General features: G+C 51.1%; 1 protein-coding gene across 9 annotated transcripts in view; it reads right to left on the bottom strand.

Annotated features, from left to right (window-relative positions):
* Nucleotides 1-16,461, bottom strand: part of GATAD2A (GATA zinc finger domain containing 2A) — a 101,322-nt gene that overhangs the window by 1,470 nt on the left and 83,391 nt on the right. For 8 of the 9 annotated variants that reach the window (XM_042978697.1, XM_042978693.1, XM_042978698.1 and 5 more), the window contains 9 exons: nucleotides 10,462-10,594; nucleotides 10,204-10,335; nucleotides 8,605-8,694; nucleotides 7,859-7,990; nucleotides 7,524-7,691; nucleotides 5,641-5,920; nucleotides 2,395-2,693; nucleotides 1,645-1,719; nucleotides 1,161-1,356 (listed from right to left, as the gene is read on the bottom strand). In XM_042978697.1, coding sequence (XP_042834631.1) covers nucleotides 1,161-1,356; nucleotides 1,645-1,719; nucleotides 2,395-2,693; nucleotides 5,641-5,920; nucleotides 7,524-7,691; nucleotides 7,859-7,990; nucleotides 8,605-8,694; nucleotides 10,204-10,335; nucleotides 10,462-10,594 — 1,505 coding nt within the window. The remainder of the gene's footprint in view (nucleotides 1-1,160; nucleotides 1,357-1,644; nucleotides 1,720-2,394; nucleotides 2,694-5,640; nucleotides 5,921-7,523; nucleotides 7,692-7,858; nucleotides 7,991-8,604; nucleotides 8,695-10,203; nucleotides 10,336-10,461; nucleotides 10,595-16,461) is intronic. The other variant, XM_042978699.1, reaches the window with a different exon arrangement.

The following is a 16,461-nucleotide window of genomic DNA, read 5'->3' as shown; positions in this document are numbered from 1 at the left end:
CTTGAGTTGTTTCTCAAATGTGGTCTCCTCAGAGTCCTCTGATGCCCACCGTGGTCTTGGCCCTGCTCCAGGGATTTCCCTCTTCCTCCCCCAATGTTTTTGGGTTTTTTTTTGAGTTTTTTATTCTTTTTTTTTTTTTGGAGTTTTTAATTTATTTTAGAGAGCGACAGACAGACAGAACATGAGCAGGGGAGGGGCAGAGAGAGGGGGAGGCACAGAATCCGAAGCAGGCCTCCAGGCTCCGAGCTGTCAGCACAGAACCTGGTGCAGGCTTCGAACCCATGAACCATGAGATCATGACCTATGCCGAAGTCAACACTTAACTGACTGAGCTCACCAAGGCGCCCTACCACATTCTCATTCTAGCTTGCAACTTTGCACCACCTGACCTGTCCAAGCCAGAGGGTGGGAAGAGTGAACCACAGAGCAGGGAATGAAGAATGCTGCCTGGCTCAACAATAAATTAATTACTGCACCAGAGAAGGTAAAACATAACAGCAAAAGCAGGCATTCCCTATGGCAGGAAGGTGGGGGAGTGGGGAGGAGGCACGGCACCGAGTTGGCAAGATTGAGTGTTTGTGCTGACAGATGCCCACTGGCTGGATGATGTGTGTGTGTGTGTGTGTGTGTGTGTGTGTGTGTGTGTGTGTGTGTGAGAGAGAGAGACACACTACCTAAACTGGGTCTGCTCCACGTTTTGGGTCAAGAGCTAGAGTCTGGGTATAGAGCGAGCAAACAAGGGCAATTAGTTATCTACCCAGGGCTACCAGCTGTTCAGAGTGTTCATTTAGTGAACAGAGATTAAGCTGAAGAGTCAGAAGCAGGTGTTCTCAGGGAACAGGTCTCGGGTCTCAGGGCTCTTTCTATCATTTCTGTTCACCTGTATGTGTGCATGTTTTTCTTTTCTTTTTGAGGTTTATTTCTTTTGAGAGAGGAGAGCACAAGCTGGGGAAGGGTAGAGACAGAGGGAGAGAGAGGATCCCGAGCAGTCTCGGAACTGCCAGCATGGAGCCTAAAGCAGGGCTTGAATGCACGAACTGTGAGATCATGACTTGAGTCAAGATCAAGAATTGGATGCTTAACCAACTGAGCCACCCAGGTGCCCCTGTGGACCTCATCATGACAAGGTCCCCACTCTAAGCCCTGTGGGGGCCACCCACCTGTACTCAGGGGTGCCTTCTTCCAGTTGGTGGTGGCATTGCCCTTGCCGGTGCTCACAGCTCTCTCGGAATGTCTGCCGGTCCTGCTGACAAGGGCTGTGGCCGAGGCTGCATTCTGCAGTTTGGGTGACTGGCTGAATGTGTGCAGGACACCTCGAGGCGTTGTGGCCGAGCCCCGGGACAGCTGGCTGGAGGCCTATAGCGGAGAGAAGGTATGATGGCTCATGTGGGGAAGGGGAAGACAGAGGGCAAGACGCTCAGCGCAGCCTCTCCGTGCTCTGGCCGACCTCTTCCCACCCACACAGGGTCCCTAAAGTCCAAAATCAGGAGACCAGGTAAGTTACACCGGGGGAGAGGGGAAGGAGGCAGGGAGAGACAGACAGACGCAGGCAGCGTGACAGTCGGCGACTGACGTGGTCACGGTCTGGGGCGTGAGGGCTGGTTGGTGGCGCGGTGCAGGGGCTCCCGGCACCGCAGTTCTGACCTGTAGCACAGCCCCGTTACTCCAGTCGCGGGCCTCTCCTGAGCGGAACGCCAACTTACGCCGGGGTTTTATGACCTACACAAACGGGGGGGGGAGGGGGTTGAAACCGAGGTCAGCACCATCCACAGGCCGGCCTAGGGTGACCTAGAGTGACCAAAGGGCAGCAGCTGTGGCCGCATGAGGCCCAGTCCCCATGGGACAGGCTGTTTCCCGAGGGCAGCACAGCCACCCACTACATAGGGATCTTGAGAAGATGTATTTATTAGTGAATTACAAATGACTTCCAAGGACACAAAAAGTTGCCAACGGGGTGCTTTGGGTCTATAAGGGCTGGGAAAGCAAAGCATTAAAAAAAAGCAGCCAAAAAACTTGATTTCAAACTTGCTTCTCTCCTTAATTTAGCTAGAACATTTCTTCCAAATGCCCCTTTTGCATCTCAATGTGGCTTTCAGAAAAGTCGTTTTAGACAAGAAGTACTTGTCAGCTGGAACACTGCAAGTGAAAGCTACAAAATCTAAAGAAACTGCAAATTAGTATTTTCACCACCAAAGGCCACCATTAAATGCAATTTAGACACACAGTTAACAACCAGGCAGATGACTGCCCAGTGTGAGACAGAACGTCGGAACATCTTGCTTGCTAGCAACAACTCCCAGCCAAGGGAACAAGGCCCCTCTCCTAGAGGCAAGGCCGCCCAGCCCATGATCCCAGGCCTCAGGGCCGCAGCTCTGGCTCCCTAAGGACTCTCACCTGCTTTAGTGCGGGGTGTGGGGCGGTGGCAGGCTCAGCCTTGGCCTGTGCGGGGGCGGCACCCTGCTGTAGGAGGCGCTGCTCGATCTCCTGCTCCTGCTGCAGCGCCTTCACAAAGGCAGCCTTCAGCCGGCTCGTGTGCTCTACCTTGAGTGCCTTCTTCTGGTTGGATGCCATGCAGTTCTCACACATAATGGCACCACCCTTCTCCTCCCGCCAGCGGCACGTGAAGTCCGTCTTGCACTGCGCACACATGTAGGGCTCCCGGGACAGAACAACAGCGGCTGACATCCTGCCTGCTGCAGGGAGAGACAGGTGGGCTCACGTCAGAGGAACAGGATGCCAGAGTCAGAGCCCCTACCATCCCAGGGCAGAATGAGGACACATGACAGATCTAGAGCAGTGCCCTGGGCTGCATGGCCCAGCTGGCATCAGGAACCAAAATCCCAAGTCGACAATGTCTGTTTGGCACACACATACTGGATGCTGTGTGTGGACACTAGGCCAGCCCTGGGGAAGGTTTGCCAATAGAAGGGAATTTGAGAAGCTTTGGAAAATGCCATGGATCAGGTACACTGGGTACCAATTCTCAAGAACATCAATGCTCTCAGATTGGCTCCTCCCAGTTGCCTTTCCCACCCTCAGTGCAACATTAAATTTCAGGGATGGAGGTTTTTCCAACCCTCCCACACCTCATCAGTGAAAAGGAAACGGTAACCCCCTCCAGGTCCCACCTCGCTGTGATGGGCAAGTCAAATAAGGACCAATCATCCAGCAAGTACTCATGCTGACAAGTATCCTACCCAGTGTCTTGTGCATATACAAAGGTGGTCAATTCTCACAATAACCTCCTAACAGGGCACCCTAGTCCACTAAAAGTTTTTCTGAGGAGAAAACCGAGGCTGAGGAGATGAAGTGACTTGCAGAGTCACACACCAGTCAGCAGCAGGGCCAGGACTCATACCTGCTGCCCAGCTGAGAGCACACAACTGCTCTGGGTCCTTGGCCCCCTTTTCTGAGATGGGAATGTGGCATCACCTCGGTTGGCCATAGGAAGGGTGACTGGGGAAAGCCAGGTAAAGTGCATGCTCAGGCATGGGATCAAAATTATTTTTGCCATCCAAAGTGAAGGGGTACTTTTGGCATTTTACAACTATCTTTTTGTGTCTAGTACTCAAGGGCTTAACTTCCTTTTAACATCAGAGACCATGCTGCTGAGAGACCCTTGGCCTGCCCAAACTGCCCCAGATGCTGAGAGGCTGTGCAGGATCAGACTGGGGAAGCCCCTCACCCCACAGAGCAGATGAGATGTCACCAGATCCAGCCACCCAGGGTCTACTTCAGGCCCCCAGCCCCAGGCCCTCACCTGCAGCTAACATGCTCTGGTGAAAAGAGCACATCCCCTTCCAAACATCCAAGCCTGGAGGACAAGGTACCTTCTCCTAGGCAGCTGTGGTGGGCATGAATGGCACCAGAGTGGAGACGCTGGTATGAGGCTGCACACAGCCAACCAGACTGAGGCTCTCTGAGGTATCAGGAGACACCTCAAATAGGGCTCAGAGCTTCCTCCCACACTTAGGACCAGTTTTGGGCAATACGAGAGGGATACTGACTCCTGATGAGAGAACAGGTAGAGAAAAGGCTGATCTGGGAGAGGAGGTCCCCAGGGCAGATGGCTGCAGATGGATGGGCATTGTGTCCTGACTTGGGTCTCCCACCCACCCATCCTGCACTGGGCTCGCAGCAGCTCTTTTGCCAATAACACTCCATCATAAAGACATCAAAGGGATCCAAACACATCCAAGCCATGTGACAGCTCATACCTTTCCCTGCTGAGCCTGGCTCTGGGGCCCTCTGACAAGTAGAGTCTATCTACCACCCCCATTTTACAGAAGCCAATGTTGGTTGGGCCTTTGTGGTCTCCTACTCTCAACCTGACTCATGGTCAATCCTTGATATGGCCCTGTGGTTGGGGACTGTTTTAAGAGCAATGGGGTTGGGTAGGTGGGTGGGGTGTAGTAAGGAGGCTACAAGTAAATCTGAGGTGGCCGGCTGGTTGTTCTCTGCCCTGGATGGAGGGCTCTGCCTCTCAAAGGCACTGAATACAACACCTGAGGAGGAAATTCTGTGATATGCTGACTAATGAGGGAGAAGAAAGCACTCCCACCAACACCCTGACAGCAAGCAGGCACTACGGGGGTCACAGCTCCCTGTTATACACACCTGCCTCCCTCCCTCTCTGCAGAAGCAAGCAGGCAGAAGGTGCTTTTTCTCTGTACGGGCCCCAATTACGCTCACCCCAGAGTCTGTACCCTGGGAGCAGTCGGCATGTACTAAGGACAATTCAAGGTATGTGGTCTAAAGCCTACTGAGCCCTCCCTTGCCCTGGACTGATTATGGCTCCACCTCCTCCTCAGCTCTGAGCATTTGCTGAGATCACATAGGGAGAGGATTCAGGCTGGCTGCCCAAATAAAGTCACCACAAATCAATCTCAGAGCAAGAACATCTTCACATCAGCATCTGGTAGAGGCCTCCCAAGGGCCAATATCTGGTTTCCCACCTCCATTTCCAGTGTTACTTTTGATCACTAACTGATATATGCCCTTTTATCCCTAAAACCTAACATGCAAGTGGTGCTTTCCAAACTGTTTCCAAGGAGGATGTTCAAGGGAATCTGGCCCAGACATAGGTGTCCCTCTCCCACCTTGGGGGCTCAGAGCACTCAAGGCTCTGGAAAGTTCTAGCCTGAGAGCCCCGTCTGGAAGCAAAGCCTGTCAACTTCCTGCAGACGTTTCTCCTCACCCTCTTCTGCCTGCCCCAACGTCACAGAGCTGTTGGGGAATGATTCTCACCCCCCTCAGACCATGTGTGCAGGGCCTCAGGCTTCCTCAGGGCCCAGCTCTCAGAGGCAGCCTCAACAAGAGAAGAAAGGCGACTGTAATGTGTTTAAGAAGTTATCTAAGGTGACAAATGGTGGCTTCATTTATTGTGGTGAACACTGATTAATGCATAGAACTATTAAATCACTATAATGTATACCTGAAACTAATGTAACATTGTATGTCAAGTATACTTCAAAAATAAGTATTTTTAAAAATGCAAGAACTAAAACAAACAAGCAAAAAAGTAATCTAAGCCTCGCAGCAAGCAGAACTGATATTCTAACACGTGCTGTGCATTCAAAACAACCTACGTAAGAGAAACTTCAGTAGCAAGAGATGAAAATGGCCCCAAAGCCCACTCACCTTGCGTCTCCAGCAGGTTCTGCACCACTTCCTCCAGGCCGACCAAGTAGATGAATTCGTTATTGGCAGCGCTGGGCAGGAAGTTCATCTCTGGGGCAGGGGGCTTGGGAGGGGGGATTTCAAGCAGCGTCTTCTCTAGCTGTTTGCGCAGCGCAAGCTTGGCAGCTGCCTGACGACTGGCTGGAGAATCCGCAGAGGTGACCACAGAGGCCACGCTGGTGGGGGTGGAGTTCGCCTGAGCAGAGGTGACTGTTGTCCCTTTCAGCGATGCTGGGGAAGGCTTTTGGGAGATAACAACCTGGTCAGTGTGCTGGGGGTGCCTGACCCCACAGCCCAGGATGGCATCATTAGCTGCACTGTCTTTAAGACAATAACTCTGAGCTTCCTGACATCAGCAAGCAACAGGCAAAGCAGCGTTAAACTCATCACTCTATGAGATTGACCAATCCTGTAAACATACTTGAGGTTTAGCTGATATCCAATAAACTACATGCATTTAAAGTCTGTAATTTGCTGTGTTTTGCCATGAGGACACCCATGAAACCAAAACCACGACTAGGGCAGTGGGCACCCCCACTCAGGCAACACAGCCACTGTCCTGTCACTATGGCCTAGCAGCCCTCCTCCCAGCACAGGGCTAGGTGACCTCCTTCATTACAGCAGTATGGCAGTGGATCACTAGAACACTGGTGGCATTTCCTTCATAAGCATCTTTGTGTGTGCTTATCTGGAGACTAATGTTTTACTCAGCTCATGTATCCTCATTGGGGTTTCAGGGAAGACCGGCTTCTGGACCAATCCTTGCCCCTTCCCCCTCTTGATCTTTGGTGCTCCTGCACTACTTTTCTTGCCTTCATCTGGATCCCAGTGGCCAATGCTCCATTTTCTCCTTGCTCTAGTTCACCCAGCCCCCAACCTTGTTGAGCGCTTTCCTCAAAACTCTGAGTTGACCTCATCAGTGCCCTTCTGGAAATCTAAGGAAAGCAGCATACACCACCCCCAGGAAAATAGACATACCCAACAACTTGCACACAACACATCACAGGACCCAGGGAGCCTACGATGCTATCCCAGGACCACTCTCAGAGTTGAGCAAGCCTCCCAACAGAGAGGAAGCCAGCCATCATAGCACACTGGCCTGGCCTGACTTCAGAGAAGGCAGGGATGCTGCCCAGAGCTCTGTTGGCCGGGGTCTTATTTGAGGGAGGCAGACAAAGATGCACCACACCATAGGAGGAAGAGAAGCTAACACACCCATCAGCAAAAGCCGCTGTAGACCCAGTAATTTATCTGTCAATAAAGCTCTTGCTTCCAGCCTGCCCACCCACCCTGATCCCATCTTCTGGGCTCTGCTGGGTGGAAACAGACCCACCCCATCTCAGAGGCTCTGTACAAGAGGTGAAGGGACTCACGGCTAAGAATAGATGTGCCGGTGCTGTGAGGACATTCGTAGACATGCTCCCCTCGTGTGCTCATGCTGACAGGGAGGAGGGTGGGGAAGGCTATGGTGCCCCGCATCCATCTCCAGGCCTATCAGATTCTTCACCTGGCCTCATCCATCCTCCAAAACATGCTGAGTCCCATACGCAACCTGAATCTTCCCCCCACCACTCAGCTCTGCACCTCTCCCCCTCTCAATAGCTACCCACCTCTGCTAGACCACAGTTCTGAACACAGGACTCCTGCTCGTGACTTTCATACTGTGACAGGTCCCAAGGAGCTCTAGTCTAAACCTCCATGGGGTATACAAGGCCTTGCCTGGCTCTGAGTGGGCAGGCCACAACATACCACTCCAGTGACAAGACTATGCCCCAGGAGTGTGGGCCCTTGATGTGTTGTGTCTGTAGGGCATGTGCCCCACCCTGACTCAGCACAGCCCTCACCTGTGGGATGTTGACGAGCAGACTGGTGTTGGGGACATTGGCGACACGGATGAGGCCCTGCTGGATGATCCTCTGTCCCTGAATTTGCACACTGGGCACAGAGGCCCGAGGGGCCAGGAGGAGCGGTGGCGGCCCCGTGCTGGAATGTTGTCTGATGTTGTGGATTTGCTGTGGGGTGGGATAGGGGATAAGATGGTAAGAGGGATGATGGAGGGAGGGAAGATTTGGGCCCCAGAGCCCCCAACCTGATGACTGGGAAGGGTTGTTCTTGTGAGGTGGTTGGTTGTTTGGAGCTGCTTGGACACTCTTGCATCCTAAAAGCACGCCCTGCTCACCTGAGCCCCCCTGACGAGTGGGGGCATGACGACCTGTGAGCTCGCCTGTGGCCCCAGCTTGGAGGACACCTGCTGTCCGCCGCGGACCAGGGGTGGTGGGATGACACTGCCAGGCATTCTTGTCGAAGAGGTCTGTCAACGGCACCGAACCCCAGGTTTTACATGGCTTTTTTTTTTTTTTTAAACAAACAGGTTTGCCGTTTTGTAAAAGTACACACTTGTTTTAAAAGGCAGGGGGGAAGCACTAAAATGTCTATTCTAGGCACAAGAAAACAAGGAACATGGACTCTGACAAGAGCTGTGCAGACTGGGCTCACTCAAAAGTGAATTGCACCAACAAGGTAGCATATTTTCACACACAGCAGGTGTCCAGACAACCGAGGCTGGGTGTCACTTGCCTGCTGGTCTGAGCTGGGGGCTCAGGCCTGTTTGAGGGAAGGTGGGCCCCTGTCTAGACCTTGATCTCATGTCTGAGAGTAGGAGCTCTACCCATCTCATCCTATGGACAGAGGAGGTCCTGCTGCATCCCACAACCACCCTTGGGAGTGTCAAAATGAAAGGAGCCTGGTCTGCCTAAATCTTGGTTCTTCTCCAGTTTTGCTAGGACTCCTCCTAGCAGTGACGATTTATTCATGATGTCAACAGTGGCCTAAGTTTGGGCCTCACTCAAATCTAATCAGAAGGAATGGGCAGCCTTTCACAGGAACTGGATCAGGACTGCCCAGGATCACAGAGGGAACACTGACCTGAAGGGATGGCTTGCCAGAAGGAATGTTCTGGGTGCCCCGCACAAGCGGGGGAGGGGTGGTCACGGCACTCCCAGCAGAGCCTGTGGGCTGCAAGAGAGCAGGACATGTGAGAGATGAGGGGGCCGTCAGTCCTGCTCCCCTCACACATAATCCAGACAGAGGAAAATTGGTTTTCTTCCTCTTCCAAAAGCATCAGTCTCTCAAAGGTTCTGCTTCCAGTCTGTTTACGTCTGTAGCAGGAACTGACATGTCTGAAATGGGCAGGGGAGAGATGTTCCAGCACCCCTCACCCCTGGGGACGCTTGGCATCTTTTGTGGTTCAAAAGCAGGTTCTGCCTTCCTGGGAATATGAGGGCTGGCAGTGGTGACTGAGCCAAAGGACCCCAGGCCTGGGTAGACTAATCCCAACCTTGGTGAGAAAATACTGAGTCCAGGAACTTCTTAAAGTAACATATTCCACTAGAGAAGGGACAGTGACAGACTTGGTTCACTTCATCGAGTCTTAAACAGCTGACAAGAAAACAAGTAATAAGCAGGGCTCTGTCCACTGGGAGATTAACAGATGTCAGGCCATGTCCACTAATTGACTATGTGCAAGTGGGAGCTCAAGCAAAGCCTTAAGTCAGACCAATGAGTATCCTCCTGTCCTGTTCCCTTAAGAAGACATGTGTTCCACATACTGTCAGCTCATACTGCCCAAGACACATTTACTTTCTAGCTTACTGATAAAGTGGTTGAAGTAAATAGAAGGGTAGCTTATAAAAACCCAAGAATACAAACTTGACCTTGGCCTACACAGTAAGCTGCATTAAGAAGCAGCATAAGGATGGGGAACCTGGGTGGCTCAGTCAGTTAAGCGTCCAACTTCAGCTCGGGTCATGATCTCCCAAGTTTGTGAGTTCAAGCCCCATGTCGGGCTCTGTGCTGACAGCTCAGAAACTGGAGCCTGCTTCCAATTCTGTGTCTCCATCTCTCTCTGCCCCTCCCCGACTCACGCTGTATCTCTCTCTGCTTCAAAAATTAATAAACATTAAAAAAATTTTTTTTAAGAGGCAGCATAAGGAGCCTCAGACCCCAGGGGAGATAGCAAGAGCAAAAGCCCTAGGACCGAAACTCTGGGGCCTGGGCAGCACTTGGCATGCCCCTGTAGCATTAGGGAATCTGTCCACAAAACCATGGTAGCCACTGATGCCCAGCATGGCCATCCACAGGGCAGAAGGCCTCTCTGTAAATGGGCTTGTGACAGTTCTCAATCCAGAAATGTTCTTCTAACAGCTTCAAAGACATCTGTTTTCTTAAGGCTTATAATCTGTAAGGAGTAAGTTTTACATACTCAGATTGAGAATATTCTAGACCAAAATGCACTGTAATATCCTTTTACTGTGACATCGTTTTCGCTAAATCCAAAATTCAAACTTGAGACTGCAAATTTCCACTTCAGATCTTGACCCTCACACCCCTGAGGAAACCTGTTCACCCATGACCAGCCACTCCAGCTCCTGGTACTGAGGTGGGCCAAGGTAATGATTGTGAACTTCTGTCCCCTGTTCTAAATGGCTCTTGTTGGCCTTGAGGAGAGAACAGATGCACACACACCTTCTGGGTGGTGGTTTCCTTTTGTATTTGACTCTGCCGCAACTTTTTTAATAAAACAAGTTTTGCTTCTTCTAATCTTAACTCTTCTTTCAGTTGCTTAATCATCCTTTCTCGTTCTTCAGGACTGCTTTTCTGTAAGGGCAAGAGAACAAGGGTTGAGGGGGAGGGCCACAGCCAGGGAGCACAAGCCCCATGTCACCAGGTCCATTTCAGGGTGTTGTCAGGCAGGGTCATCCCCCAATACAGGGACAAGCTCACCATGAGGGCCTCAGTACTGGTCTCCTTCAAGGCCTCCTTCGTCAGCCCGTTCACCCTTGGGCTTGCGGGCTGCTCATTGTCGGAGAGCACGATCACATCAGGAGAGGGGGCTCTCCTCTCAGACTTCATGTCACTGTGAAGCAGGGATAGCAGGTTGTTACCACATTGCCTGGACACTGCCAGACGCTGTTCCCCAGAGCCCAGAACCTACATACCACAGATGCACAAATTTAGTCACAGCACAGAGGTGGAGAGCATGGCTGTCCTGCTCACCTTCCCCAGTCTCTTCTCCTTGGGTGTCCTCCCTACCGTACACCCAAATTGACTTCTCTCACTGAACTCACCATAAGGCACCCAAGCCCACAGCTAGGCCTCTAGCTAGGACCATTCTTGGTTGCCCACCTCTGTGTACCCAGAGCCAAGGACAAGCTGGTGTGTTCAAGGGTGATACGGCCATTTTGGAAAACATCAAAGCTTCCTTCTCTATCATGTGGTTCAGTGTTGGATAAAAACACTCAGCCCTTGATCCTGGGGCTGAGGCAGGGTCTTGGCCTATTGTTGGGGCTCCTGTGTGTTGGTGTGACAGTGTCTAAGCCTTTACTGTGTCGCAGAGTCCACACACAAGGTCCCAGAGACAGTGCTTGCCCCCCACCAAGCATCTCCATTTTGGCCAAATGTGAACTTTCCCTTAAAACCTGGCCTCCACTTGTGATGAAAAGGATCTGATCCTTCCTTTCATCAGTGGGAAAACCAGCAGAGGACCAAATACACCCACTAGGTGGCACTGTGACCCAGAGAACAAACTGATGAAGTTAATTGGGAAGAAGAGCTCTAAGTTGTCCCACTCCTCCTACCAGACCCCAAGGAGAGACAGAGTCATAGAAGGAGAATTAGTACTTTAATAGCCCAATGAGCTGCCTTTTTCATTCCTGGAATGAGCTCTGTCTTTAGGGATGGATGGGCTCAGAGGACCAAATCCCGAGGGTTCATGTCTACCTCTGGACCCTTATCCCCATCCCCTAGAGTTCTCCCCCTGTTCCTCCTAAAGAGTCACATGGTGGTTACACCTCAATACTCCTAACCTTGATCGGATTTAACCAGTGTAGCTGTTGACTGAACTCTCACAAGAGATCAGGGGAATGGACTAAAAGGTGCTATTTCAAGGTATACAGTCTCCTCATTGGGGTTATCAACCCACATTCTCAAGTCCAGAAACTGGTTGGCTATTTATAAAGTAACTCAGAACATCACACTGGACCTCACCAAACCAAAGACCAATGCAATTTGGGAACCACCACTCATCTGTGTGTCTGCAGACTCCCCAATCTGCCCAAGATCAACTCTCAAGGTGACCTTGGGACTCCAATTCCATTTTCTCTGGATGCATCCACAGATATTGAGGGGCAGTGCAAGGCCCTAGCATAGAAGCTGTGGCCACTGGTCCCAGATCAGGTGGGCTCCCAGGTGGCTTTATGCAGACAGAGCATCAACCCAGACAGAACCATGTTTAGAGTTGCAGACTGCAGGCACTTCTTCCTGAGCAAGAGTGCACAGAGATCATGGCAATCACTTTTTATCATCTTATTGGGGGCATGCAGTTTTCTAAAGGTGAGAGGTCCAATAAAACTCAAATTTGCCCAAGGGAAGAGGGCAGGGTGAGGGACCAAGACCATCTGGAGGCTGAAGCTCCCTGAGATGGCCACTCTGACCACAGCACTCCCAGGTCTCATCTTGGCCTGAGACTAATCAATAACTCATCCAAGAGATGACGTCACCCCACCCCCATCAATGATCACTCAGCATCCCAGCAGCCAGCAGGGAGTGAACTTCCTGTATGCTAATCATCCACCAAAAAGTCATGTGACAAAGGCATTTCCCTCCTTGGTCATGTGACCCTTTTAACTGTGCCTTCCAACATGAAAACCATGGCAACAGCCAGTTCTAACCGGTTCGTGACACGCAGCCTTCATTTTGAGAAGTGAGGTAGGGTTCAGGTGCTGTCAGAAAATGGAGGCAACCCAGCTCACCCCGGGGCTGCCCAGCTGCAGGAACTTCATATGTGGCACCAGCCCACAGGGAGCCGTTGGTGTATTACAGGGATCAGGGTTACCCTTCCAAACACAGAGAGGTCACCAGCCCCTCTAGTTTCCAACATGGAAAACTTTGCTGAACTCAATTTTTAAAGTAAAGGTGTTTCAAAAGTCTCAGTACTTTATCAGAGTGTGCTTTTAATTCAGGAAAAAGAACACCCCTTTGACACAGGCTGAAAATTACTATGGGCATTCTTTTAAAAAAAAAATTGTTTTAAATTACAAAAACATTTAGGCAGAAGAACAAAAGCAGAGGAAATCTAGCCCAACATTGCCAGGGAAATGGCATTGTGGCCAGGTACGCTGCTCTACTGCGTTTAGTCCATGGTAGCCACCTGAGCACAAAGTTTATTTGGGAGCCATATGATTTCAGGGTAAATCTAATAAGCCCATTCTGTCCATCTTGGGAGTCATGATCAAAAGAGATTTTATGTGACCTATGAAAATCCCTGGAAGCAGACCAGGCTATTATCAGCAAAAACAGTCTCACCACCTTCTCCTCTATATGTCAGCCCTGGCTAAAGAAACACAAAAGTTCTGTTACTTACTTGAATCTTCCATCAAGTTTCTTAGAGAGAAGGCAAGGATTATAATCTTATCTCAAGACAGATCCCATGTCCTCAGCACCAGGGTACCATCCCAGTAGTCAGTACAAGGTTAATATTTAGTGTCCCCCTTAGCCTGTGCCAGGGGAAGCAGTCTCATCAAGAGAACACAGAAACTGTGCTTGGCAGCTCTGACCTTTGTTATTCTCTGAACAGGCATGCCTGATGTAGGGTCTGACTGTGGGAAAGGGGACACTTCATTCATTCATCCACTCGTATTTACTGAAAACCCACCTAAGAAAGCAGGTGCTATGCCAAGCAATGAGGATAAATCCCCGGATAAAAGGCAGTTTTATCCTCAGGATCCACCAGGAGGAACAGACCCCCCAGGAGGAGGAAGGGCAAGCAGGGCCCAAGAAATGGACCACCACTTGCCTAGGCTCACTGAACAGCAGGGAAGCTTCACTGGAGCTCGAAGAAATACAGTATCTTGTTACCCCAAGGACCTACTCCATCACAGCCTACATTTCACAAGATCCCCAAGATTCTTGCACACACTAGAGAAGCTGGGGAGGACTGTAAACAAAACAAGGCCCCAGGACAACAAACTCTTCCTCAGTGCCCACTTGAAGAGACAGGTATAGTCAGCTACAACCATTCCCTACCAGAACTCTCCCCTACTCTCCTCATCTTTTGGGCCTGGCTAGGTGGGGAAAGGCAGGTAACTATTAGCTGTGTTTAAGAGCTGGGTAGGGGGCTTTGCTAGACCTAGCACCCGCCTCACTCACTCTTGCAAATATTCACTTTGGCTCCACCTGACCCTCCTTCAGTTGTGTTCCTCCACTGGAGCCCATTCACACCTCCCAGGCCAAATCTATCCACTGCCTTTTCCAGCTCCCAGCCCCTATAACCCCCGGCTCCTACTCACAGATACATGGTGCTGTGGGTTCTTCCTGCCTTCACGATCAGTCCCTTCATGGAATGTCCCTCCACCAAACTCCTGAGGCCCCCTTGTGAGCCTCAATGCACACTTCAACACACATTTCAAACCATGTACCCTCCGAAAGGTCCCTGGCTGGCCCAATCCTCCAACATGCCAGCCCTGGGAGCATGATCAGCACTCCCCTAGTCCACTCATGCATGCCTGGGGAAGCCTTAGCTATGCCTGGTACTATTCATCCTGGGGGCGGAGCCCAGGACAGAATTATGGGGTTCCACTGAAAGGCAGCACAGGCCTGAGCAGAGGCTTCCTTGCTGGTAGCCAGCTTACTCACCCTCACTCCAGCAAATTAGTCCAAGGAAAGTGACTTCACCTTTCTACTAGGTCAACTCACCATCCTACAGCCTCCCAGGGTAACAATGTCACTGTCTGACAAGCAGGTTCCCCCACTGCTAGCTGAGACTGGAAGCCATCATAGGCACAGTAGCCATGACCCCCCAGCCCCACTTGGAGCCTGTCTCCACGAGGCTGAGGCACTTCAGCTCCCAGTGAGGACCAAGATATTCCCAGGGTGACCCAACACGCAAAGGGCAAGAGAGAGGGAGGGGTCCAGCCCTGATGTGACACCATGGCCCCAGGAAAGGGGGTGATGCCCCCTACCTCCACAGAGCCAGAGGGGCAGGAACCTCTCTCTCTAGTGCCACGCTGGCTGGGAGTTGGGGACAGGCAACAGGGCCTCCTCCAAAGCCTGTGGCTGCACTCATGAAAGCTCACCATAAATAGGCACTATGAACCAAGCCTGCACACTGGGGACTTCCCCCACAAAGCCACCCGAGTTTCACTTGGTTCTACCTCTTGTAAGTGAAGACCCAGGGCAGGACATTTCCCTCCCTGTGCCTCTTAAAAGGACCAGGACAGGAATTCCTGCTCTGCTGTCACTCAGGATTGCTGGTGAGGTGAGATCTCGTTGCTGAGGCTCGGACACCCTATGAAACCATCAGGGAGGTTCAGGCTCCAATCTTTCCTAAACAGTAAGGAGCTGCTTGCCATGAATGCAAGCGTGGCACATAGCAGACAACTAGCCATTGAGGGTTAACACTCAAATATTCTCAAACCCAGAAAGGGCAGCAATGTGTCTGTTCTGTGAACTGCTCTGTCACAGCAGCTGGTGCAGGGCCTGGCACAGTAGGTGCTCAGGCAACGCGGCTGGTGGGCATGCCCACCTTACTCTTCCTTAGCACCTGGTTCCAGGATGAAGTCTGTGAGCTCATGAGGAATCCAGTGATGCCTGTAGACTGACTGATGTGGGCGGCTCTTTCCACATGCACAGATGCCACGTTGCTAAAGGATGTGCAAATTCACTTAAAAGGATTTCTGAATTCTGTGTCATTATGTCTTTTCAAGCAATAGGTCTTGGAAGTCCAACTCCTAACCTGTGAGTCAGGACTTTTGGTGACTGTTAAGAAGGAGCCTTACTACTCACAGTCAACAAAACCATGTACAGAAGACCACACCTCTCCATGCTCACACACCCTTCCAGTCCTATCTCTAGGATCTGGGCTGGTTTTGTGGCTCACTCTCTGACCTACAGGAATGCAGAGGAAACAATGCTACAAGCTTTTGTGGCAAGGACACAGAAGCCTTGCAGTTTCCGCTTAGCCCCTCAGAATGCATGCTCCAGTAGGATCTGACCGTACTGAGGATGCCAACCTAGCTGTATGGATGGAGGGTCAACAGACACACAGAGATGGGCCCAGCCATCCTAATGAGTGACAATGCCACTGGGGACATCCAGTCTGGTTGACACAGGACTGCAAGGAGGAGAGCCCAAGAAGCAGTGCCTAGCTAGGACCAACCAACAAGCAGACATGACAAGACAATGCTACACTAATACATCTATACCTTAAACGATTAAGCTAACGGGGCTGATAGCCCAGCTCTGCCCACCCCAGGGAACCAGCCCACACCATTATAACTCCATATCTTTCTCAGACTGTCCCCAACGAGACCCATTCTAGAAATTACCCTGGGACAAAGCAGGGAGAAAGAAGGTGGAAAAGAAAAGGTTTACCTAAGCAGTCACCCCTGCTAAACTTTAAAGCACTCCCAAAAGTTGGGGGCGGGGGGCAGTTCTCTGAACATGGAAGACCATGGCAGATGCAGACTTGAGACGATATGGAAGCACAGCTCCAGAAAGACCTAAGACATCAGAGTGGCTCAAAAAGAAGTCAACAGAGTGTCCCATAGGAGAGGAGAGGGCCATCTGTGGGTCTGGGAGCCACCATAGCTTAAACACTGCACTGAGTGGTGTGAATCAAAGCCAGAAAGCAATTCCACATGCTTAATCTAATGAGTATCCCCTTTCCAGAAACACTTCTAGAAAAATCCTACGAGAGAAAGATGGTTACCACAAGTTCCCAGGTTA

This window comes from Panthera tigris, chromosome A2 (genome assembly GCF_018350195.1).
Source record: "Panthera tigris isolate Pti1 chromosome A2, P.tigris_Pti1_mat1.1, whole genome shotgun sequence".
Lineage (NCBI taxonomy): Eukaryota > Metazoa > Chordata > Mammalia > Carnivora > Felidae > Panthera > Panthera tigris.
This window is presented reverse-complemented; position numbering and strand designations above follow the sequence as displayed.